The sequence below is a fragment of the Erpetoichthys calabaricus genome, chromosome 8 (assembly GCF_900747795.2).
Source record: "Erpetoichthys calabaricus chromosome 8, fErpCal1.3, whole genome shotgun sequence".
NCBI classification, from domain to species: domain Eukaryota; kingdom Metazoa; phylum Chordata; class Cladistia; order Polypteriformes; family Polypteridae; genus Erpetoichthys; species Erpetoichthys calabaricus.
The window spans coordinates 1736381-1761475 of record NC_041401.2 but is presented as its reverse complement, the minus strand read 5'-3'; the positions used below and the strand labels follow the sequence as shown (position 1 = coordinate 1761475).

At 45.0% G+C, this 25095-nt stretch overlaps 1 protein-coding gene and 2 non-coding genes across 3 annotated transcripts; all 3 read right to left on the bottom strand.

The window, feature by feature from the left end:
• Positions 1-1965: 1965 nt before the first annotated feature.
• On the bottom strand, positions 1966-11593 carry nop58 (NOP58 ribonucleoprotein homolog (yeast)). Its single transcript, XM_028806149.2, has 16 exons — positions 11340-11593; positions 11020-11096; positions 10850-10902; positions 10529-10653; positions 10130-10266; positions 9851-9915; positions 5523-5657; positions 5251-5396; positions 4032-4158; positions 3569-3732; positions 3346-3480; positions 3192-3253; positions 2825-2976; positions 2544-2684; positions 2280-2389; positions 1966-2195 (listed from the first exon to the last, which is right to left on the bottom strand). The coding sequence occupies exons 1-16, from the start codon at positions 11382-11384 to the stop codon at positions 2136-2138; spliced, it is 1734 nt and encodes a 577-aa protein (XP_028661982.1). The 5' UTR covers positions 11385-11593; the 3' UTR covers positions 1966-2135.
• On the bottom strand, positions 5125-5208 carry LOC114656830 (small nucleolar RNA SNORD11B). The gene has a single exon (XR_003717117.1). It is a non-coding gene; the product is annotated as a small nucleolar RNA SNORD11B (small nucleolar RNA).
• On the bottom strand, positions 9991-10082 carry LOC114656828 (small nucleolar RNA SNORD70). The gene has a single exon (XR_003717115.1). It is a non-coding gene; the product is annotated as a small nucleolar RNA SNORD70 (small nucleolar RNA).
• Positions 11594-25095: the final 13502 nt, after the last annotated feature.

Sequence of the window (25095 nt, the reverse complement as noted above, 5' to 3'; positions counted from 1 at the left end):
GCACGGTCTCTAGCCAGGTCCTTGTTTTAGGGCTCAAACTCCTGCAAAATGATCAGATTTCCATTTATTTTTATCTAAAACAACCCAAATGATCAAATGCCCTCAGATGTCAGACTACCCAATGGCACAGCCAACCCATCAGTCACCACCCAACAGGCGCATGGGCCAGCAGGACAACCCTCATTAGGGGGAGCAGTTGCATTGGTCTTTCCAATGGCTGCTCAGTTTAAAACTGACACTCAATGCCAAGTGCCATGGGGTGTACAGCATCAACACATCTGACCCAGTCTGGAGAAGGCCACACACACAGCGATCTGAACAGAACATGTGCTGGCTGGGCATGAAGAGGCACCAGTAAACAAGCATGGGTGCCCACTAATCATGGGCGCAGTAAGTGTCCCTGTGCAAGAACCAGGGTCACAACTGAACGGAATTAAATACTAGGAAAGGGGACAGCATGTGCTAAAAGGTTCACAGCACAGGGACTTTTTTTTTTTTTTTTATAAATGAAACGTAAAATGAAAATGAAGATCCTAAAAACCCACTCAGTGTGGACCCCAGCACCACCTTGCGTGCCAACTGCAGGTAGGCTCCGTTTGAGCTGCACCACCGACATGCCAGCTGACCTCAACATGTGTGGAGAAGTGAAGAGTGGCAGTGGGTAGAAAGGATTAGAGGGGCTGACAGAATCAACATCAATACGTCAAACACCACCCATAGCCAGGACTGGTTACAGATATGAAAGGCACTATATAATAGACACAGATGGGACAGAAGATCGAGGCTCTATATACGGAGTTAACAGTCCTTATTGTCCCTTATACAACACCCAGTGAGATTCTGACCAGCATACAACAAACCGCAGCTCTCCAGGTCCACGACTGGTGATGCATATGAAAGGCGCTATATAATACAAATAAATATGAAAGGTGCTGCATACTGGCTTTCCTGTGCACAGTCCAGTGACATTATTGCCTTCCTGCACTAATCAGCATGTTCCCACTCTTTAGGGGACATGACTGGCGATAGCTTTGAAAGGCACTATAGAAAAGGCTTACAGGGACCCCCGCTTTTCATGCGCCGATTCCAGTGAAATTCTGACTGGCAGACTCATCAACATGCAACACATTATGATTAGCGAGTATAGCGACCTCAGCTAGATGGTCGTGAAAGGCACTATATATCCATGTCATTGTCTATGTGCCATGAACCCCACACTTCACGTGTTTATCAACATGCCACACATCACCACTCTCTGGTGCCACGAGTAGACATACCCGACCTTAAAATATCTGCCCTCCTTACCCTAAATGAAGTTGGGCCTGAGCACATCGCCCTCTGGTGCTGAGACTCCAGTACAGGTTTACAGGGTCCCCTATTGTCATATGAAGTCTCCCGTGAAGTGTCCTCATCCTCTTCACCACTCTACAAGTCCATCATCAGTGCCAAGAAAGGTGCCGTGAGATGTTAAAGGTGCTATACTGGACATTCACAGGACCCCATGAAATTCTGACCTGCATGTCGTCCCCCCAGTTACGGTCTTGAAACATCTGCGATCATTAATCTGACGGGGTATCTACACAGGCTCAAGTTTTATTTACATATCGTGATGCCAGGTGTGCCCAGCCTTTACTGTTGTTAGCACCAACCATTCCAAGGCACTACAAGCTTTCAACGAGGTGAAGACGACCATCAAAGCTTGATATACTGAGTGGCCTCTTCTTGTCAAAATTGTTCTACCAGAAATGTACAAGCAGAGAGATGAAGGTGAGCAGCTCAGGTTCACGGAGTGGGGTTGTGACACGGACTTGAGCCAACGTTATTTCAGCTTACCCCTGCCTTATGCCCACCTATGGAGATACCACCATAGTGCTACTCTGAAATGAGCCCCACATTCCCCTGGTGCACGAGACCCTTAGCAGAGCTGGCAGGACTTCGTTTTAAAAAAAGCCAGCAGACTCCTAGTAGTTTAACATTAGCTTTAGTTCAACAAGGGGAAAATATACAGAGGGGGGGGCAAATAATTGACAAGAAATAAAAAAAGCAGCACACGACAATAAAGTACATGGAGTCGCACACCTGCTTAGTGGCTGTCACAAAACTGACAGGTTCAAATAAAAAGTGCAGCAAGCACTTCAATCCTCCTCCTCTTCCTCCACTTTCATTTTCTTCTTCTTCTTCTTTTTCTCTGTTGTCTAAAAGAAGATGAAATATAATGAGCCCCGAAAGGTGAAGGCAGGCACCACATTACTCACCCGTGCTTTTCGACTCTGGCTCACCTGCACTGGGAGCTCGGGTTCCTCCTCGGCCTCCTCTGTTATGGCCTGCTTTTTGTCCTTTTTCTTCTTCTTCTTTGCAGGCTGCTCCTCTTCTGCCTCCGCTACCACTTCTGTCAAAGAAAGAAAATAGTAAGGATTAATGGAAACTTCTAAGAGGAATGTGCCTGGTTGATCCAAAAAGGTCACTGTGCTGACCCCACGTCACTGGAACCCATTCACTCTGTCACACCAACATCTTGACTCAAGTGACGCCCTCGTCCCCACCTGCTTCCCCTCTCTTTTCTTTCTTGACTTTCACAATAATGGCGGCCTCTGCCTCCTCCTCCTCCTCTTCAGGACTCTTGTGCTTTTCTTTTTTCTTCTTCTTCTTTGGAGTCTCTGTCTCCACATCCTCAGCGGTGGCTTCTATAAGAAAGAAAATCGTTCTCATCAATTTGGGACACCAAGCCCCAAGCACATATAGTAGTAGTGGTTTGTACACCCCAGTAAACTTGCCACCAGAAATGCCAGCTTATTAGCCATCTGTTTTACAGGCTTTTCCTTACCCTCTACTGCTGGCTCCTTCTTAATTTTTTTCACTTTCATTTCAACAGTGACCACCTCACCCTCTTCCTCCTGCTCCACTTCTTCAAACCGCCTTTTCTTTGACACAGGAGGCAACGTGGAGTCACCAGAAGGATCAAAAGTCTTCACCTCACTGCAGTTTGGGGAGTGAACAAAACAACAAAAAAGGCAGACGTGAGGATCCTGTGGGTCAAAGTACTTTATGAAAGAGTTCCCAGCGTGGGCCTTTCAGAAGAGGTAGTGACTGAAGTTGCCCTCACTGTTTGTCAGGCAGCCCTTAATGGGAATTCTCATCACCAAGGCCACCCCCCCCCAAAAAACTGGCTATTCATTATCAAGGCTTCTCACCTCTTGTACTGGTATTTATCTGCCCGTGCCAGTGCTTTGCCTGTGCCACTAATTCTTCTGATCTGTAGAAAGAGAGAGGAAGAGAAAAATGACTCACAAATAATGGGGGGCCTTCCACAACAGTCACATGCCCACGTAAGTATTCACCACTTACCCCCCTCTCCTCCAGGTGCCTTAACCTTGCTTCCAGTTTGGCTCTGTGTTCTGCTCCAATTTCTGCATTGGTGTCCTCTCCCAGAGCATCATAACGAATTGCTAAAGCCGTTTTGGATGCCAGCATCCTAGAAATCTACAGCCAAACAACAGCAGATAAGGCAACTGGCCCATAATACACAAAGGAGGGACAAAACAAAAGCTGCACTTGGAGGACAGCCTACCTTGCCCTTGTTTTTGGGAGTAGTCTGCCCCACTAATGAGGCATGATAGATCAGACCATACTTGGGAGTGTCTTTTTTGGACTTCAGAGCTCTAAAGAGAGCCTTCTCTGCTCCAAGGATCTGCACAGTTGATGCTGGGTGTTTGGCCAAATTCAAGAGAGAACCTAAAAGATACAATAAGGGGTTACACTTTGCTAGCAGTCATACATGCTGACCCTCAAGCTGGATCCTCTGTTTTACAAGTATGGGCCAGATGACAAGCACGCTAGTGTCTTCTCAGTTTTACGATGCACTTCTTACAGGGAGAAATGCTGTTGTGTTTTTGATTTTAAAAGGGCTTCTAGTGATGCGTTACATTTATGCAGCAACATTTACTTTGCCAGCCTTTATCCAACTACACACATCTCTCAGCATACGGACACCATTGACAAAAATCCACCTTGAAAAAAATGACAGAACTCACCTGCATGTGCGATAAGTCTGGCTCCCACAAGCTCACCCACCAAGATAGTCAGATTGGGGGCAATCGCCATCATACGGTTCTTGAGATAATCATACAGCTGTGTGCGGTATTCAGAGATCTCGATAACCTGGACAGGGTGGACATAAAAAGGCCTTAAAACCTGCTGAAAGACCAATGATTTATGTCGGCCCTTGTCAGCTACAATTAGGTATTCCATGCTTGCAATTGTTTTCTAGACGTCTGTCTTTAGATTTAAACATTTGTTTCTACAGCACGTTTTCATACAAATGATGTAGCTCAAAGTGCTTTGCAAGATGCAGAAAGAAAGGTTTATATAAAAAAAAAAAACAGAAATAAGATTAGGCAATACTAAGTAAGGTCTGATGGCCAGGAGGAAGCAGCCATAGTATTCCTTCCAGGATAGTGCACTTAACAAGTCCATTATAACTTACTGTAGTTCTTACAGATGTAAGGCCAGGGGTCTACCAAGATGACTAAATAGCTGGGCCTATGGAGTAAGTAGCCCACAGTAGTACAAGGAAATTACTGTATGGCCATATTTCTAGCCTAGGGGGACGGATGGTGGTCTTGCTTTACAACTAAAAACTGGCTACATTAAGTTTGTGTTAATTAAAAAAATACTAATTAGGCCCCGTTAATGTGAAATATAAACCCACAATAATAAGCACACAAGAGGTGCTAACATTCTGTGGTCCGAGAGAGGGCTACCTTACAAATACGACCAAGCCCAGTGGTGAAAATCAGAGGCTGTACAACAGAATTCAAAATCTGTACACGGTAATGTGTTTACATGTTCCACTTTTTATTGGCTTAAGAACAATTCTGACAGATTAAGGGGACAACAAAAAATTTGATAGGCAAAATTAAACGCCAGAGTTAAATGTTTGGGTTGGATGGAGTGCGAATACGAAAGCACCTTAAAAAGACACCACTGGTTACGCTTGGCTATGTATGTAGCAGAGTACAACCGGCCTTGGCTGAAACAGATAGACCCACAACAGGGTTTTCTGAGCAGCCAAAGACACAAGAGCTCATCACCAGAACACCACACTGGAGTCATCACAGAACAAAGAGTTGGCTCAGATGAGGTAGTGACTTAGACACCCACATGATTGTTTCAGGAGTGAGACAAAAGTCATCATCATCACAGCTAACCCTGCTGGCAAAGGCCTTTGAAGGTTTTATGGTGAGTGCATACCTGCTGACATAAATGCAAAATATTGCAGATATCTTCCTCTGATACTTCTGTTCCCATGGAGATCTCTGCTGCAGTTTTCACTTCAGTTTCCACTTCTTCTGGAAGAATGTCTGAAAGATCTGTGCTGGCAACATTAACCCTGTCCCCTGCATTGAACCAGCACAAAATAAAACACTTCAGTACAAGAACTACCAAGAGAAGCTGGGCTTAAGGACAGAACAAACAGGACAAGATAAACACCCTGACATGCACATGCCAAAGATCACGCTCACCTATTCTCTGTACAGATTTACAGTAAGCCAGGTTGTCCGAGATTATTTTTCCAAGTTCTGGGAAATGCCAGCCATACCATTCTCTGCACCGCATGATGTAATTATTCAACTCTTTGTCCAGGTCATCGAGGAGAGCTAGGGAACACAAAAGAGTTTAACCTGAGCAGTTAGTATGTGAACATAGCATTATTATTTAAATATTTGGCTGACACCTTAGATACAACTGGTTACGTATGTTTTGGTTTTCCAATTGGAAAACCAACAGTCTCAGCAGAAGGATTTAAACCAGGGGTTCTCAAAGTCTGTCTTGGGGCCCACTGTAACTTCAGGTTTTTGTTTCAAACACATTCATAATCTGTGACAATAACTGGTCTCATTTGATTAGCTGGTATTTTTCCCCTCTTCTCTTATTCTACATTCAGAAAAGCACAGCAGTGTGTTTTTTTTACATTTATAAGACATTTAAAAATATTACTGTTTTTGCTATTGTTGGTTTGGACATGTGCAGAGGAGAGATGCTGGGTATTATTGGGAGAAGGATGCTAATGATAGAGCTGCCAGGGAAGAGAAGAGGAAGGCCTAAGCGAAGGTTTATGGATGTGGTAAGAGCAGACATGCAGGTGATGGGTGTGACAGAACAAGATGACGAGAACAGAAAGAGATGGAAGAAGATGATCCGCTGTGGCGACCCCTAACGGGAGCAGCCGAAAGAAGAAGACTGTTTTTACTATTGACATAAATGCTTAACTTTCTTTTGTTGATTTCATTATATTTGCTCTTTATCTGTGCAGTTTGCTCCCTTCATAGTATCTTAACAATGAATAAAAAAGCAGTAGAGCAGACACCCAGAACAACACTGAATCACGAAAGGCTGCGACTACTTTAATGTCAGAAGAACTAATTAGTAAATAAAGGATTAATTAAATAATTATAACACCTGGAAAGTAGAATGAAAATCAAGATGAAAATATTGGTATAAAAAAAAAAACACACATTATTCCTATATAACTGATTAGTACATTTTAATTTTTTTTTTAACCAAAGAAAAACCTGCAGCCACTGTGCATCCCCAGGACTGAGTTTGAGAACCCCTGACTGAAAAACCATAACCTCAGGGTTTGAAGTCCAAAGCCTTAACCATTGCACCACACTGACTACCAACACATTATTCTGCACAATGGAAATTTCCAACGTTACCACTTGTGGCCTCCGACCATCCACTTTGCTCTGTATGCTTGAGTTTTGTGTCACTGTTAATTCACTATTGAATGCACACAAAAAACAACTAAAAACTCTACTTTTATTAAAATAAACAAACTTGGCATATGGCAGGTTTATTACATCACACCATACAAAAAACAACCACAAAAAGGACAGCGGTGATTATTTTACATAATGTAACAAGGGGAGAAGTAAGCTGTTGCATTACAATTTGGCTGATGTTGGTAGCAGTTAGACTTACCTAGAGCTACCAACTGGAAAATTCATGTGTATGACCTTCCAGTACAAAGCTTAGATTTGTTCCATACATCACAGTGTTATCCTTATAGTAAAATTTTACCAGAGACCAAGTAGCAAGTTTAAAACTGAAGTGGCTAAAATACTAAATTAAAAAGCAAAAAAGGCCAAGAAAAACTACAATCTACTGTTTAAACGGGTCTCCTAATAACTGAACTATTGTAAAGGAGTATTACTGGCAGTAGTTCTAGATCTAGTCAAATGAAACGCTGTGCACATGAGCTACAACCTCCCTCAACACCCAAACACAAAAAGTTTGCTCAACAGCAACCAAACCACCTGCACTTCCAAACATTACATTAAACACATTACTTGTTCTGGCCTGGTTGGTACTGGGATGGAAGACAATCTAGGAAAAGCACAGGTTGCTGCTAGAAGTTGTGTTGGTAAGGCCAACAGTACACACCCACCTGTGATCTGTGAGTGGATCCCAGTGTTTTAGGGGGGGTAGGCAGTCTTCCAGAGTTAATTTGAGTAATATATTTTATTAGTCTCCAAGGGGAAACTATCTGTTCGCATAATCTTTGGAGGTCCAAGCACAGCCATTGTACAGTACCCCAGGACTAGTTATTAGGTTAAATGTAAAAAGAAGGTCCTGACTCCGTTGTCATAAAAGATTCCTGAGCGTCTTTTGTAAAGTGTAGGGTGTATCTCCACTGCCTGGTCATTTTGGCTCCCTAATTAACCCTCGTCTCTTTCTGGCTAACACACTCTCTCTCACCCATTAACAATTTAATACATAATATGTGGTACGCATACTGGCACATAAATGGCATCTACATCATCGAGGTGGATGCTAAACATTGGAGGTTATTGAAGTGGTTCCCTACTTTCTATGGGAAATGGTTTGATTAGGCTAGAAAAGTGCTGTATACTGTACTTCTTTAAATCATGTCTCTGGACAGTACAAAGTTAAAAAAATATCTACACAATAACAGGCAAAAAAACTCAGATGTGATTAACAGAGCAAAATAATCCATTTAGTTATATCCATGTCCCAGTCTAGAAGCTCAAAAGCACTCCAGTTAATAATAATAATACTACATTTTATTTATATAGCGCCTTTCCCATGCTCAAGGCACTTACAGAATAAAATAAAGAACGGCAGAATATACAGTATATAGCATTGTACAAACCAGATAAATAAATAAAGAAGATTAAGACAGTAAATTCTGAAAAAAAAAACAGACAACATAATTGATGGTCTAGCACACACACATACAGGTTACGTTGGCATCTTGACAGAGAAGTAAACTGAGAGAAGGGTAATAAAGTCAAGTAGAGCTAAAAGACAAACTGAACAGATGAGTTTTGAGTTGTTTTTTAAAAGAATTCATGGAGTCAGCTGACCTGATTAATTTTGGTAGGTCATTCCAGAGTCTGGGCGCTATACAGCTGAAGGCCCTGTCACCCATGGAGTGTAGATTAGTGAGGGGCACAACAAGATTACCAGAATCAGAGGACCTTAGTGGGTGGACAGGCACATAGTGATGGAGAAGGTCACTGATGTAGTTTGGTGCGAGGTTATTTAAAGCTTTGTAGGTTATTAGTAGGATTTTATATTCGATTCTGTAGGACACAGGGAGCCAGTGAAGACGCAGCAGGATGGTGTGATGTGCTCGCTGCTGCTGGTTCGAGTAAGGACTCTTGCAGCTGAGTTTTGAATAAGCTGGAGTTGTGATATAAGATTAGGAGGGGCACCTGCCAGTAGGGAATTACAATAATCGATGCGGGATGTGATAAAAGCATGGACAAGTTTCTCAGCATTAGAGAAGGAGAGGAAGGAGCGAACACGGGATATGTTACGGAGGTGAAAGTAAGAAAGTTTCTTAATGTGATTTATGTGGGCGGAATAAGTGAGGGAGGAATCAAAAATGACACCAAGATTTTTTACAGTAGAGGCAGGTCTGATGAGATCACTGCCAAGATGGACTGAGAAGGAGCTCATTTTATTAAGTTGCATTTTAGTCCCAATTTGCAGGAGTTCAGTTTTATTGCAATTTAATTTTGAAGAGTTCTGCTCCATCCAGGTTTTAATTTCACTAAGGCAGGTTGTGAGCTGAGAAAGCTCTGATGAAGTTCCACTTTTAACATTGAAGTAGAGCTGAGTATCATCTGCATAAAAATGATAACCCAATCCATAACTACGGATGATATGGCCAAGGGGAAGCATATAAATACAGAAAAGCAGAGGACCGAGGACAGAGCCCTGAGGGACTCCTTGTGTGACTGGCACGGAGTTGGATCTGCTGTTGCCAAGACTAACAAACTCTTGCCTATCAGTCAGATAGGACTTGAACCACTGGAGGGCAGTGCCAGAGATACCCAGCATGTTCTCCATTCTGGACAGTAGGATGTCATGTCTAACAGTGTCAAATGCTGCACTGAGGTCTAACAGAATTAATATGCTAGTTTGTCCAGAGTCTGCTGCCATAAGCAAATCATTGGTTACCCGTAGCAGAGCAGTTTCACAGCTGTGCCACGCCCTGAAACCAGACTGAAAGGGTTCCATCAAATTATTAATAATAAAACATGTTGGGACCCTTCTAGACGGCAGTTACCTTTACCAATTATTTACATCACAACACAGCATATAAAGTTCAAACTATCTAGGTTTCTCTTTTTTTTTTTGTAAATGTTTTGATTATGAAAGTACATCGTGACAAGGGAACAAGCAGAACTATGAGAAATGCATAATAATGCTTAAACACCACAATGTGAATGACTGATGAAGTTTTAATGTGGTTACACTGGATGGGCAGAGCAACTTGCCAAAGTAAATCACTTGGTTGTGAGTGGAAGATACTTACAGATGGCCTGTACAATCATGGTATCCACCTTGTCTGGGCTGAACTTTAGTTTGTAGCGAGACAAGCTGTTCAAGAAAGAAAAAAACAAAGATTGCGCATCAGAAGCAGGAGGCGGTCATGGGTGCTCTCACATTGTTTCTTTAGCAGTTGTCTCAGTGGTAGTGACGAAATCTGATAAAAATACCTCACACAGAAAGTCAGTCAATCAGAATGCATCATTGACAACAGTAAAATGTAAGACTGTCAATGTACAGTCCTAACCATCTGATAAATAAATACCTGTGAGCCAAACCCAAAGACATTGCAGTGAACTCCCTAGGAGGAAGACCAGTGATCAGTCCATCAAGTTGGGTACGGATTCCCCTCATTAACTCGGCCACTGCTGGGCTGTGCACACAGTTCAAACTCAGCTTGTCCTGAAGGTGTCAAAGAAAGAATAAGTTAAAGCATTTTCCAAGGACTGCCTGAAAGGTAAGCATTAAAAGAAAAGTCATTTGAAGCCATAACAGGTTTTTTTGTTTTTTTTGAAACAGTGCACACTTTGCCATCTCAGAGGTAGTGACGAATATTTCAACTTTTCATCACAAGAAAGCAGAAAATTTGGCATGCATCATTGATGGGTGTGCAAAATACGTTCAACTGCGCTGCCTGGCTAGACGGCTCAAAAGATCAGCTGACCTTAATGACGCCCCCCAGCTTCGCATCACTGATGGCCAATTCCTCATGGGCCTCCTTGGCTACCACCTTCTTCAAAACTTTCTTCAAACGTTTCCCAATCTTGCCCTCCACTAGCGCAGTGGCCGCTTTTGGGTAAAGAAAAAAAAAAAGACAAAATGTAAGCAGACGCCGCAAATCAGAGCACCGGCCCCTCCAACTGGCGCTGTTAGGTGGGCACCGCTTGAATGTAAAGCCCTAAAAAGAGACGGGCAGAAAATGCCACGCTGGTGCGGATAGCGCACCTTTTTTTCGGTATTGTGTGGTATTCCGCGGGCTCAGTACCTGCTAAAGCTTCAGTGGTGTCCTGGAACTTCTCGAAGTGTTTCAGCTTCACTCTGCGGAATGTCAAACACAAAATCAGTTGGCGGATATGGGCAAACGCTCCGGGTGGCCTCGTGCTGGCACCATGCAACTCAATCAAGACACGCATTTCGGTCACATAGCTTACTTACATCTTGTTGGCCTTTTCCGGACTCTCAAACTCCTTCCACAGGCTATCTACCTCTTGAAGTTTCCGCTCGTCCAGAACCTGAGAGAACAGAAAGAATCGTCAAGTGGGGAAGGAGGCGGGCTTGCTGGTTCCAATGGGGGCGCTGCGCTTTACGCAAGACCGCAGGCGAGTCCGCTACGGAGGCCCCACTCTACGGAACGAAACCAATGACCTGGAGGTTTTCGTGTAGGTATATGTGGGCAAGCCCGTTTTCGACAAATTAACACCTTAAACGACTTTTTACACTTCCTGAAGGGCCACTCACCACCATGCAAAACTCACCTTAAAGATTGCGTAGCCCGCCGCGGTCTCGAACAGCACCAGCATTCTGATTCAGAAAAAGACGACACTACGTAGGAAAATAATCGGGGCCGCTGTCCCACTGAACAGCTCCCGGAATGTGTGGACGGCAAAAAAAAAAATACCGAAATAAAAACTTCTGAAAACTGCGCGCTTCTTCTGCACTGCAACGACACGCGCTCTCCACTCACCACGCGGACACCCGAGACGGGAGCATGCGCAGTAGCCAGCAAGCGTCGGCGCCTAACCGGAAGAGGCGGGCTCGCTCGTACGCAAGCGCACAGCGGAAACCGCGAAAGGAGACGACAGCAGCTGTTGGTCGACTTTCGGCTGGCTTGGGCTAGTGAGGAGCCGGCAGCAAGCGACGGGTAGAAGAGAGCAGCTGGTGTTGTTCCATATAATGATAAGAGATATTCCCAATGCACTATATATTGGGATATGTAAGTCATTGTGTGCTGACGATGGGACAGAACGTTTAACAGTTAAAAACGTTCAGGGAGCAACACAAGAAGTGGAGATGTGGGGTGCACAGTGAGGATTCTGGGTCTTTGTGGCAAAGCCTCTGGTTGTTTGTTTTACTGTTCGTCAAAGCCGACAGTAGATCTGAGATCCTAAGGACAATCTAGACCCCTAGGTACCCCGCAAGGCTGTGTGCTGAGCCCCCTTCTGTACTGTCTCTACACCCACGACCGCAGTCCGGCCCACAACAAAAACCTCATCGTCAAGTTTGCTGACGACACCACAGTGGTTGGACTCATCTCAAAGGGAGACGAGGCAGCTTACGGAGAGGAGGTCCTGAAGTTGGCAGCCTGGTGTTCAAAGAACAATCTGGCTCTGAACACCAGGAAAACCAAGGAGATCATTGTCAACTTCAGGAGGCACAGCACCGACTTAGCCCCCCTTTACATCAACGGCGAGTGTGTGGAGAGGGTCCATACCTTCCGGTTTCTTGGCGTCCTTATCTCCGTTGATATCTCCTGGACAGACAACATCACAGCAGTCATCAAGAAGGCTCAGCAGTGGTTACACTTCCTGAGGGTCCTCAGAAAGCACAACCTGGACTCCAGCCTGCTATTGACCTTCTATCGCTCGTCCATCGAGAGCCTGCTGACGTATTATATCACAGTATGGTACAGTACAGGCGGAGTGGTGGCTCTGAGGCTAGGGAGCTGCACTGGCAATCGGAAGGTTGCCGGTTCGAATCCCGTAAATGCCAATATGGACTCTGCTCTGTTGGGCCCTTAAGCAAGGCCCTTAACCTGCAATTGCTAAGCGCTTTGAGTGGTGAGAAAAGCGCTATATAAATGCAAAAAATTATTAAAATTATTATGGTACGGCAGCTGCACCATGGCAGACAGGGAGAGGCTTCAGCGAGTAGTAAAGGCAGCACAGAAGATCATCGGCTGCCCTCTCCCCTCCTTGATGGACATTTACACCTCCCGCTGCCTCAGCAGAGCAAAAAACATCATCAAGGACAGCTGCCACCCTGGCTCTGATCTGTTTGACCTGCTGCTCTCAGGGAGGCGCTACAGGGGCATCACAACAAGGACAAACAGACTCAACAACAGTTTTTTCCCAAAAGCCATAACCATTATAAACTCACACTTGCACTGACTACACAGTCTAACCCCCCAACCCCTGGACTTCCTTCTATCCATCAACTGTGCAATATCCAATATCTAAATGGTACTGATAATAACTGTGTAATATCTGTATACTGTACAATATCGTTACTCTCAGGGTCCAACATCCACTACTCACTGCACATGATCATCATTATTGTGCAAAATTTAAATTATGTGCAATAACCCAATAGTGCAATAGTTATTTATTCTTTCCAGTATTTAAATAATGTGCAATAACTCGATTTAGTTATTATTCTTTCCATTTGTATATAGCGTCACAGAACTTTTTTTCACAACTTTTTGCACCATTTGTTTGTTTATTTACTTGTTGTGTTCTACATATACAGTATGTCTGCACTGAAGGAGCTGCTTTTAATCTCATTGTATATGTGCATAGTGACAATAAAAGGTATTCTATTCTATTCTATTGTATTCTATTCTATTCTAGAGAACAGGTGTCAGTGATGAAATTCCTGGGAATGTGGATGGATATGAGATTTACCTTGACAAAATAATAGGAAAGTGGAATGTTTTTCTGAATGTCATTAGATGTCTAGTGGGGGTGTGATGGGGGGGGGGATCGAATGACTCCCAATACACTTTGCTGTGCATTAATGAGACCAGTCATAGATTATGGGGGCATTGCTTACAGGTCTGCTGCTCCCATCTGTATTGGAAAAGGTAGATGAAATAGAAGCGTAAGGCTCACATATGTGGTGTGGAGCATTTAGATCTCCTCCTGTCTCTGCAATACAGGTGGAAATGGGCCCAATGCCGTTATATTTACATAAGCTTTAGTTAGGCATGACATGTTGTGTACATCTCTATGGTCATGAAGAAGATCTTTCAACAAAAAGTATATTGAAAGACTGTTGGGAATATCTGAACAGCAGGATTAGTAGTTTTGGATGGATTGGTAATAAACAAGCAGAAGACATGAATCTTACTGTTCATCATGTGTGAGGTCAGAGTCACCAGTCGGTAGTCATTTAAGACTTTTGGTAGCACGCTCAAGGGTACTGGGACCACAGTAGATGGTGTAGGAGGAGAACAGGCATCCTGCCCAGGCTGGCGGGACAAGAAAATAATGTTGTGCCCGGCTGGTATATAATAATGGATGGATGAGTCAGAAGCAGTTCCATCACCCATACGCCAGGTGGCAGTGGTCCTTGTGTGGCAGCCCAGTTGGGATACCCGCAGGGGTGTTTGGGTCTTGGAGTCCAGAAGTGCAGCCCTGTCAGGGTCACTGGGTGTGCTGATAGAGGGTGCTGTCGGAAGAGGACATTCCTGCATTCTCTATAGCCCAGAAGTGCTTCTAGGAAGATATAGTGTAACATCGGAAGCATTTCCGGGTTCAGGGAGTCCGAGTCAGGAGGCAGTGGGCAGCATTCAACTGGAGGAGAAAGGAAGAGAGTTTGGATTAATTTATTGTTATTTTGGATGATTTTTGGAAAGGTAGTTTTTGGAACATGCTTGTGGATGAATAAATGTTTTATTTTACCTTAGAAACGTGTTGGGATTCACTGTGTCTGTGGTTTGGGGCTCAGGGTGCGCCCCCTGGTGGTTACAGTATTTTCCATACGGCAGGAACCCTTAGTAGGATCAGAGGACTCAGACTGAAGATAATGTAGTGATGCAATTCCCTACCACAGTTGCACTAACACCCAGTAAATGCAGGTTTCACAGTTCGATGCGGTGGCTGATCTCTTGTTGTAATGGATAAAGTGATAAACTGGAAGATCATGAGGGGCTGCATTGCGTTGGGGAGCCTGAGAACATGGGGGGTGAAAGCTCTCACATAAACTGACAGATCTAGCTGCGATTCTGCAGAATCCACGAGGGGTGAGAAGGGTCCTGCACAATGCAGCAGGCCTCATAGACACAGCGTTTGAAGAACGTGTCAGAGTTCCAGAAGTTTGCTGCTGGCGTACCTCACTGGCTCACAGCAGACCTCTATCACTGAAATGTAATGCAAACAGATTAGAAAGAAAGCCAAATCAATTCTGTCAGACAGTAGCCATCCTCTTTTCTCTAAATTCCAGCTGTTGCCATCAGGTTGCAGATTTAGGTTTCCAAAGGTAAAGAGCAACGGATTTAGTCTTGTGTAGTCTAGTCTTGTTTGCTTTGGATCTTTTTTGTCTTCATTTCACTTTTGATTATTTTTTAAATAAATTATTTATGAAGATGCATCATGGCTTTAATCAGGGGTTTCATGGTTTTCCTCTCTCATGCAGGATATCTTTGTTGCTTTTCAGACATGTAAAAGTATTTTTGAATGGTTAAAGCCAGGTTCCCATTATGGCTGATGCAGGCCTGAAAGCGTGCCTCTTGAGTTAACAATGGATGTGAAAATCTTGTTTCGGACATTTGTCCAAATTCTTCCTTACAAATTGCTTTCCACTATGAGGTATTCTTGGGCCATCACAGCACGTTTAAGCTCTACACCCAGATTTTCAATGATGTTCACTTCTAGGGACAGCGATGGCCTTGGGTATCTCAAGTTACTTCATAGTAGATTTTGTAGTGTGTTTTGGAATGTAGAAGCCACCCTTCTTTCACCGTTTAGTTTCCTGACTTACTGTCTAAGACTGTATCCACTCAAATAAGTTTTCATTTATGGTTGCCTGAAGAAGGGGCCTGAGTTGCCTCGAAAAGCTGGCATATTGTAATCTTTTTAGTTAGCCAGTAAAAGAGGTCATCATGCTTGACTTCTTACTACATTCATAATGGCTAACATGGTACAACACCCCAGTACTTAATTTCTGGTCCACAAAGAGAAGAGATTTTCAGCTTTCAGCTCCCATGGGTGGAAGCGGCTCATCAACTTTTTAGTTTCAGAAAGAAGTTTCAGAGGAAGGTCATCTTGGAGAATGTGAGAGCAGAGTGCTACCCTGAAAATTTCCTCAGAATTCTCGTAAGAGTTCAGCAAGTATGCTGGGAAGAATCATAGATGGGATGAGCATGACTGGTTTATGAAGGAAAGTGGAACTTCTCGATGTCAATGTCAGTTTATTTATAGCGCACATTTAATACAACATCAGTATTGCCGCAGCCACAGTGCTTCACATAGAACATACAAGAAGTGTAAGACAAAAATACGTAAAACAACCAACAGGAAGGCGAAACAAACCACTGACTAAGAAGGTGGGATTACCAGTATCACTGAAGATCATGAAAAGCTAAAGAACACAAATGGGTCTTCAGTCTCATTTTAAACAAATCAATTGAAGGTGCATCCTGAATGTAGCAAGATAAAGAATTCCACAGATGAGGCGCAGCGGCTGTAAAACCTCAGACCCCCTTTAGTTTTACACTTAGTATGCGGGACCACAAGAGACACCTGACCGGTAGATGTAAGCTCTCTGTATGGCTGGTGTAAAAGACACAATTCAGATAAATATTAGGGAGCAGACCTGTGTATTGATTTAAAAACCAGCAGCAAAATTTTAAAATCAATTCTAAAACTAAACAGCAAACAGTGTAAGGAGGCCAAAATTGGGGATACAGAGGCAGACTTTCCTGCCCCAACCAAAAAACGAGCAGCAGCATTCTGAACCAACTGCCACCTGCGAATCAGGGATTTGCTGATCTCAGAATACAATGAGTTACAGTTGTGATAGACGGCCGGGACACCCACAGAATGGAAGGATGTGGGAAGGCAACTTCTTTGGGACACTACTTCCCCCAAGATGTTAGATGGCACCTTCTCTTCAGTGTAGCGGTGCCCCAGATTCCCGCAGGGCACCTTGGGACATGTAGTTTTGTACCACAGCCCTGCTGGGTACCATAGGTGCCGCCAGGGGACGCTGCAATAGTACCTGGGGAGTCATGTCTTCCCCATAGCCTGCAAGTACTTCTGGGCTGATTGAAGAACTTGAGTTCTCCTTCTGACTCGGAAGTGCTAGCAAGTCACGTGAGAGGATGAACAGAAGCACTTCTGGGTTGAGGACTGTTTAAAGGACTGCAGAAGACCCAGGGGAGGTGGACAAAGCTTGCTGGGAGATGTGGAGGAGATATATAGAGTATTGTATTTACAGTACAATCCCTCTTAACCGGCCACCTCGGGACTGGACCCATGGCCTGTTGCCGTTTTGGCCGGTTAATCCGATGCATACCTATTTTCATGTAGAAAAATATTTCTAAGGTATGTACTGTACCTCTTCGACGTTCCTGAAGAAACCATATCCACAAGGCTTCATCCACGATTTCGCACACAGGTTTTTTTCTCATACAACGACTGGACAGTGTGGTGTAGCGGGTCCACCACTCAAGTCAAAAAGGCCACTTTTTAAATAAATAATCGCTTAGCGAGTATGTGTGGCCGATCGGTTCCTGGGGAATTCGTGATGTGGGCGATATATTTACAGGAGAAAGCTGGAGCAGAAGTTGCAGAATAACAGCATGAAGGAAGTGTGGGATGGGATGAAGATCATCACTGGCTGCAGCTCGAAGCGGGGGTACCACCATCGAGAGAGATGTGAAGAGAGCAAACCAAATGAACAACTTCTTTAACAGGTTTGACCACCCTAACCCACTCTCACTCTCACTTCGGAGTACTGCACCCTCCACACATCCTTCTGCTGATACCAGCATAGGAGAGACATCCCCACCCACAATTACAACAGCAGAGGTGAGCAGAGAGCTGAGGAGACTTCGTGCCAGCAAAGCAGCTGGTCCAGATGGAGTATCGCCACGACTCCTGAAGGTCTGTGCATCGGAGCTGGGGGGTCCTCTACAGCACATCTTCAACCTGAGCCTGGAACAGGGGAGAGTCCCAAGGCTTTGGAAAACATCTTGCATCACCCCAGTCCCAAAGGTATCACGTCCTAGTGAGCTGAATGACTTCCGGCCTGTTGCTCTGATGTCACATGTGATGAAGACCATGGAGAGGCTGCTACTTCACCACCTGAGGCCACAGGTTCAACACACCCTTGACCCTCTGCAGTTTGCATATCAGGAGAAGGTGGAAGTGGAGGATGCCATCATCTATATGCTACATTGATCCCTCTCCCACTTGGACTGAGGCAGTGATGCTGTAAGAATTATGTTTCTGGACTTCTCTAGTGCCTTCAACACAATCCAACCTCTGCTCCTTAGGGACTAGCTGACAGAGATGGGAGTAGATTCATACCTGGTGGCATGGATCGTGGACTATCTTACAGACAGACCTCAGTATGTGCGTCTCGGGAACTGCACGTCTGACATTGTGGTCAGCAACACAGGAGCGCCACAAGGGACTGTACTTTCTCCAGTCCTGTTCAGCCTATATACATTGAACTTCCAATACAACTCGGAGTCCTGCCACGTGCAAAAGTTCGCTGATGACACTGCTATCGTGGGCTGCATCAGGAGTGGGCAGGAGGAGGAGTATAGGAACCTAATCAAGGACATTGTTAAATGGTGCAACTCAAACCACCTACACCTGAACACCAGCAGAAACCAAGGAGCTGGTGGTGGATTTTAGGAGGCCCAGACCCTTCATGGACCCCGTGATCATCAGTGGTGACTGTGTGCAGAGGGTGCAGACCTATAAATACCTGGGAGTGCAGCTGGATGATAAATTAGACTGGACTGCCAATACTGATGCTCTGTGTAAGAAAGGACAGAGCCGACTATACTTCCTTAGAAGGCTGGCGTCCTTCAACATCTGCAATAAGATGCTGCAGATGTTCTATCAGACGGTTGTGGCGAGCGCCCTCTTCTACGTGGTGGTGTGCTGGGGAAGCAGCATAAAGAAAAGGGACGCCTCACGCCTGGACAAACTGGTGAGGAAGGCAGGCTCTATTGTTGGCATGGAGCTGGACAGTTTGACATCTGTGGCAGAGCAACGGGCGCTGAGCAGGCTCCTATCAATTATGGAGAATCCACTGCATCCACTGAACAGGATCATCTCCAGACAGAAGAGCAGCTTCAGCGACAGACTACTGTCACCATCCTGCTCCACTGACAGACTGAGGAGATCGTTCCTCCCCCAAACTATGCGACTCTTCAATTCCACCCGGGGGGGTAAACGTTAACATTATTCAAAGTTATTGTCTGTCTGTATACCTGCATTATTATCAATCTTTAATTTAATATTGTTTTTTGTATCAGTATGCTGCTGCTGGAGTATGTGAATTTCCCCCTGGGATTAATAAAGTATCTATCTATCTATCTATCTATCTATCTATCTATCTATCTATCTATCTATCTATCTATCTATCTATCTATCTATCTGCTTAAGTGCACAGGTGAGGAGTCCCCCGCATCCATAATTGTCCCTGTGATAAATAGAAGCGCGAGGCGGCTAGGGGGAGAACAGGAAAGAACGGGAGGTTAATGGAGAAGGAAGCAGATAGAGGAAAGCCGGTGCAGGAGAGCGAGCGAGAGAGAGCAGATTCGATGGAGTAAAGGCAGGCAGCTGGGAGGTGAACCCCTGCAGATGAGTGTTTGGCCGACACTCGGTGGGGCTGAAGAAAGCGGTCGCTCCAGCTGAGCGATCACGGAGCTGGAGTGACTGGTATTGAAGACGACTGGCCATCGAAAGGCAGCAGCAGTCGTGGAGGCTTTGGGATGGTTTAGCCCCAGCGTGAGCGCCCTGGCCGCTGTGGAAAGAACCCAAGTCTCGATCCGGATGGAGCCTGACGTAGCCAAGGATCGGAGGGCTACCGGACCAGTGTGGAAGGCACCTGTACTTGCAGGTAGGGCGACTTCCCTGTTGCGAAGCCCGAGAAGCAGGGGAGCTGCCAGGTAGAAAGAAGAAGGCAGGGTGGAAAATTCATAAAGGAATATGTAAACGAAATCACTCTGAAAGTAGGAGCCCTCTCACCTTCCAGGAAAGAAGGAAGTGCATACATATAATATAAAGAACTCAGGATTAAAAAAAAAATTATTTTAACAGGCTGGTTAATCCGTCGGCCGGTTAATGCGAGGCCAGTTAAGAGGGATTGCACTGTACTTGTGTTTATTGTGGCTGTGGTGCTTGGAGGCACTGAAAAGGAAGAAAAAGAAATTAAAAATCTTCTTAGTGCTTTTCCCCTGTGTCCTGCGTGTCTGTTTGTTGGGTCCACGTACTAATCAAATTGAGAAAAAAATAAAAGCACGAGGAACTCTCTCAAAATCCCTAGGAGATAGAAAAGGCTTCACCGTGGCTAAAAGACAAAGCTGGAAAAAAAAACTGGATTGGATGAAAGTCACTTCCAGTTACAGAACCAGTGCCTTCCCATCAGTGAGCCGGGCATCCTTCCTTGAATTATTGGTCTTTGTTCTTGCTTGAGTCCATCTCACGCCTTCTTGCCTGAAACAGTCTCTGCAAAGACATCAGTGCTACTCAGATTTGCACCTTTGTTACCAGAGACTGGTCCCGATACCAAGAGCTCGGCCATTTAGTTTGGAATTTGCTCGACTGGATGTCTCCATCCCCGTTAAACCGGCTGTCTTAACAGACCTGGTGTGCCACTAAAGCCTAGCAGAATGGGCAATGCCTACACTTGGGTGGCTTATTTCGGGGACCTCACATCCTTTAACCATGTCTGGGACTTCAGCTTATAGCAGCCTGTTCCCAAACTCTAGAGGCCAGCTTACAGCCCAACAGTGAGGCACAGGCATAACCGTCACCAACAAAAAGACAGGAAAAAAAATCCAAGCCCAAGAAAACTGTATTAAACAAATACTACAATATTTACTGAAGGAATTCTATCAAGGATAAAAGAAAAGATATGAGCAGGAGCAGAGCTGAAAGTGAACAAAGCCAATATTTGAAAAAGCAGAACCAGCACTTTGAATCAAGAGCAGTGAATTAAAAAAAAAAAGGAAAACCAACACAGCACAATTCAAAAGACAGGAACAACCTCAGGGTCACAGCAGCCATTTCATCCGCTGCTTCTTCTTAAATGCTGTGGAGGCTACAGTAACAGGTGGGCCTGCCCCCCTCGGCTCAGCATCATTTATAGAACTGGACATAACAAAACTGACCTCATTCATCAAGACAAAAATAATTAACCTTATTTAACAATGCATCAAAATTTTGAACAGCCTGTTTAGCCAAAGAATTTGGTTAGTGTCACGTGTGTATGCATGGCAGACGGATTACAGGCATGAATGAGTGTAATTACCCGCCAAACCAGGGGTTGGCACGGTGCTCAGAAAGCACAGGTACCAAAAACAACTCCAAGGTTGCCCACTAGAGGTGGGGGGGGGGGGGGGGAAACACCGTCAAAATACCCCGACTAGTAAAAAGTGCTGAGACGAATCTTGATAAAAATAAAAGGGTGTGATAGACGGCCAGGAACCCTGCCCCGCCGGGACGCCTGGAGGAAGGAGGAACTGGGAGATTGGCACTTCTTTTCCCTGGGCACCTGGACGGTTCTTGATCCCTGGGGGACAGCGCTTCGGGACACTAGGAAGTGTTGACAGACCAGGGATGGTGTATGCCCGGAGTGCTTCCGGGTGCAAGGGCAGCACTTCCGCCACATTGGGGAGTGCTGCCGGAAGTTCATCGTCAGGCACCTGGAGCACATAAAAGGGGCCACCTGACTCCATTCGAGGAGCCGGAGTCGGGTGGAAGAAGGATGGAGCTTGCAAGACAGGAGTGGAGGTAGCCGAAGGAACCAAAGACTGGACTATGTAAATCATTTGTAAATAGTTGTGCAAATAAACGTGTGTGTGGTGGACACTGCGTTGTCGTGTCTGTCTGTGGCCGGGCTGCCTCTTACAAGGGTTATTTTCACAAAAGGCTGTGCAAGCCCTAAAGCTACAAAGAGCTGACATGGCAAGGTGATACACAGTAAACAGAGATCTGATATGGAATCCAAAAATCACAGTCGATAACAGAGCAGAGGTTCAAAATATCAATAAAGACCGTATCAAAAAAACAATCCAAGAGGTGAGTCAAACGCAGAGCACAGGGTTGAATTTCCAGAAACACAAAGCAAAGCAAAAGCACATTAACCCCCAAAACTCTGGAGGGGCGTTCTCTGCAGTGATTGGCAGGTGGCCCCACCCACAAAGCACACGGAACATAACAAAGGCCATTCCCCTTTACCAACCCAAACATAGAAAAACATATCTATACAGTGCATCCAGAAAGTATTCCCAGCGCTTCATCACTTTCTCCACATTTTGTTATGTTACAGCCTTATTCCAAAATGGATTCAATTCATTTTTTTCCTCAGAATTCTACACACAACACCCCATAATGACAACATGTAAAAAGTTTACTTGAGGTTTTTGCAAATTTATTAGAAATTAAATAACTGAGAAATCCCATGTCCATAAGTATTCACAGCCTTTGCTCAATACTTTGTCGCTGCACCTTTGGCAGCAATTCCAGCCTCAAGTCTTGTTGAATATGATGCCACAAGCTTGGCACACCTATCCTTGGCCAGTTTCGCCCATTCCTTTTTGCAGCACCTCTCAAGCTCCATCAGGTTGGATGGGAAGCGTCGGTGCACAGCCATTTTAAGATCTCTCCAGAGATGTTCAATAGGATTCAAGCCTGGGCTCTGGCTGGGCCACTCAAGGACATTCACAGAGTTGTCCTGAAGCCACTCCTTTGATATCTTGGCTGTGTGCTTAGGGTCGTTGTCCTGCTGAAAGATGAACCGTTGCCCCAGTCTGAGGTCAAGAGCGCTCTGGAGCAGGTGTTCATCCAGGATGTCTCTGTACATTGCTGCAGTCATCTTTCCCTTTATCCTGACTAGTCTCCCAGACCCTGCCGCTGAAAAACATCCCCACAGCATGATGCTGCCACCACCATGCTTCACTGTAGGGATGGTGCCAGATTTCCTCCAAACGTGACGCCTGGCATTCACACCAAAGAGTTCAGTCTTTGTCTCATCAGACCAGAGAATTTTCTTTCTCATGGTCTGAGAGTCCTTCAGGTGCCTTTTGGCAAACTCCAGGCGGGCTGCCATGTGCCTTTTACTAAGGAGTGGCTTCTGTCTGGCCACTCTACCATACAGGCCTGATTGGTGGATTGCTGCAGAGATGGTTGTCCTTCTGGAAGGTTCTCCTCTCTCCACAGAGGACCTCTGGAGCTCTGACAGAGTGACCATCGGGTTCTTGGTCACCTCCCTGACTAAGGCCCTTCTCCCCCACTCTAGGAAGAGTCCTGGTGGTTTTGAGCTTCTTCCACTTATGGATGATGGAGGCCACTGTGCTCATTGGGACCTTCAAAGCAGCAGAAATTTTTCTGTAACCTTCCCCAGATTTGTGCCTCAAGACAATCCTGTCTCGGAGGTCTACAGACAATTCCTTTGACTTCATGCTTGGTTTTTGCTCTGACATGAACTGTCAACTGTGGGACCTTCTATAGACAGGTGTGTGCCTTTCCAAATCATGTCCAGTCAACTGAATTGACCACAGGTGGACTCCAATGAAGCTGCAGAAACATCTCAAGGATAATCAGGGGAAACAGGACGCACCTGAGCTCAATTTTGAGCTTCACGGCAAAGGCTGTGAATACTTATGTACATGTGCTTTCTCAATTTTTTTATTTTTAATAAATTTGCAAAAACCTTAAGTAAACGTTTTTGACGTTGTCATTATGGGGTGTTGTGTGTAGAATTCTGAGGAAGAAAATGAATTTAATCCATTTTGGAATAAGGCTGTAACATAACAAAATGTGGAAAAAGTGATGAAGCGCTGGGAATACTTTCTGGATGGACTGTATAAAAAATTGGACAGTGATCCTCCAACCTGTCGCATGGCTCCATGGGAGATGGAGTCCTCCACAGCCTGGTTGGGGGCTCGGGTGGCCGCTAGGGGGAGCTGCATGGAGTCAGCAGCCAGGCTGGACAAATCTTCAGCCCCACGCGGAAGTGCAATTAGGATCAGGTTGTCAAGCACCTGGAATACTTCTGGGTGGGCTATAAAAAGGGTTAGGGTCGGGAGGAGGAGGACTACACTTGCTGAGGAGTGGTGGTAAAAGGAAGGATTGTTGTGTTGTGTTGGGATAGTGCTTTATGGACTGTGTATTGCCTGTGGGTCACAGGGAAGACGTGCGTCCACGGGTGAAGAAAAATAAAACATGTCTTTAGTTTACACATGCCTCTGTGTCCATCTGTGTCTGATTGTTCGGTTGGGCGCAATATAGCGCCTTTGTTACACTGTATATAAAATTCAACATCTGTCTGTCTGTCTGTCCACTTTTCACAAGAGAACTACCTAATGGATTTAGATTGGGTTTCTTTCTAGAATTTGCTTGAACATTCTGGTTGATTTTGCGACTTCTTCTCATCTCATCTCGCTAAGAATCAGAGTTCGATTTATTTGCGCGAATCCGAGAGAGAGGCTGTGGGACGAGCGGGGGAGGGGGCAGGGCCCTCCTCACTCACGCACCAGCCTCCGTACGAGTCTCTCTGTCTCTCGCCACGTGTTGGAGTGCACCTCGCCTCCGCTTAACTAGTGATACCCGTTTGCTCAGCAGACATTATCATCTACAGATTGTTAAGGAGTAACGTTTGACATTTTTGAGAGACGTGTGTTTTAGAGGGTAGCTGCTCATTGGCAGAGATGTCACGGCCACATGCTTTTCTCCCCATGCGGATGACGCTCTCCTGTCCGAGCTGAACACGATCAGATACAGTGCCAACATTTGACATCAGAGTGTACCTACCTTACGCTTACACTTTTTAAATTGGTTTTTAAAGTTTGTCCCGTTTCACTACAACGTGGGCAGAGCCGCGGGAGGACAGCTAGTATAATAAATAAAATAAACATTAATATGAATGTAGTGAGAAGTCAAGCAAAATGACCCCTTTTAATGGCTAACTATAAAGATTACAATATGCAGACTTTCGAGGCCCCTTCTTTAGGCGAGATGTAATCCATCCATCCATTATCCAACCCGCTATATCCTAACTACAGGGTCACGGGGGTCTGCTGGAGTCAAAGATGTAATCTTAAACTAAAATTGAACTGGGATTGGCTGGGAAATATTTGATTTCTTTACACTACAAGCGCTGCTGAGCCTTCCTTACATTACCTGCTTAAATTTCAAAATGAGGGCAAAACATATGTCTCCTTGTCTGTGTCTGGCAGGCTGGTAAAGTGAATAAGGTTTTGAGGACGTGGGTTCAAATCCCACTACTGCCACCACTGTGTGACCCTGAGCAAGTCACTTCACCTGCCTG

Coding starts and splice junctions, on each gene's coding strand:
- nop58 (XM_028806149.2), bottom strand. CDS start 11,384: ATGCTGGTGCTGTTCGAGACCGCGGCGGGCTACGCAATCTTTAAG. Junction 11,097..11,339: donor CGGGCTACGCAATCTTTAAG/GTGAGTTTTGCA, acceptor CTGTTCTCTCAG/GTTCTGGACGAGCGGAAACT. Junction 9,916..10,129: donor TCTTTGGGTTTGGCTCACAG/GTATTTATTTAT, acceptor TTTCTTGAACAG/CTTGTCTCGCTACAAACTAA.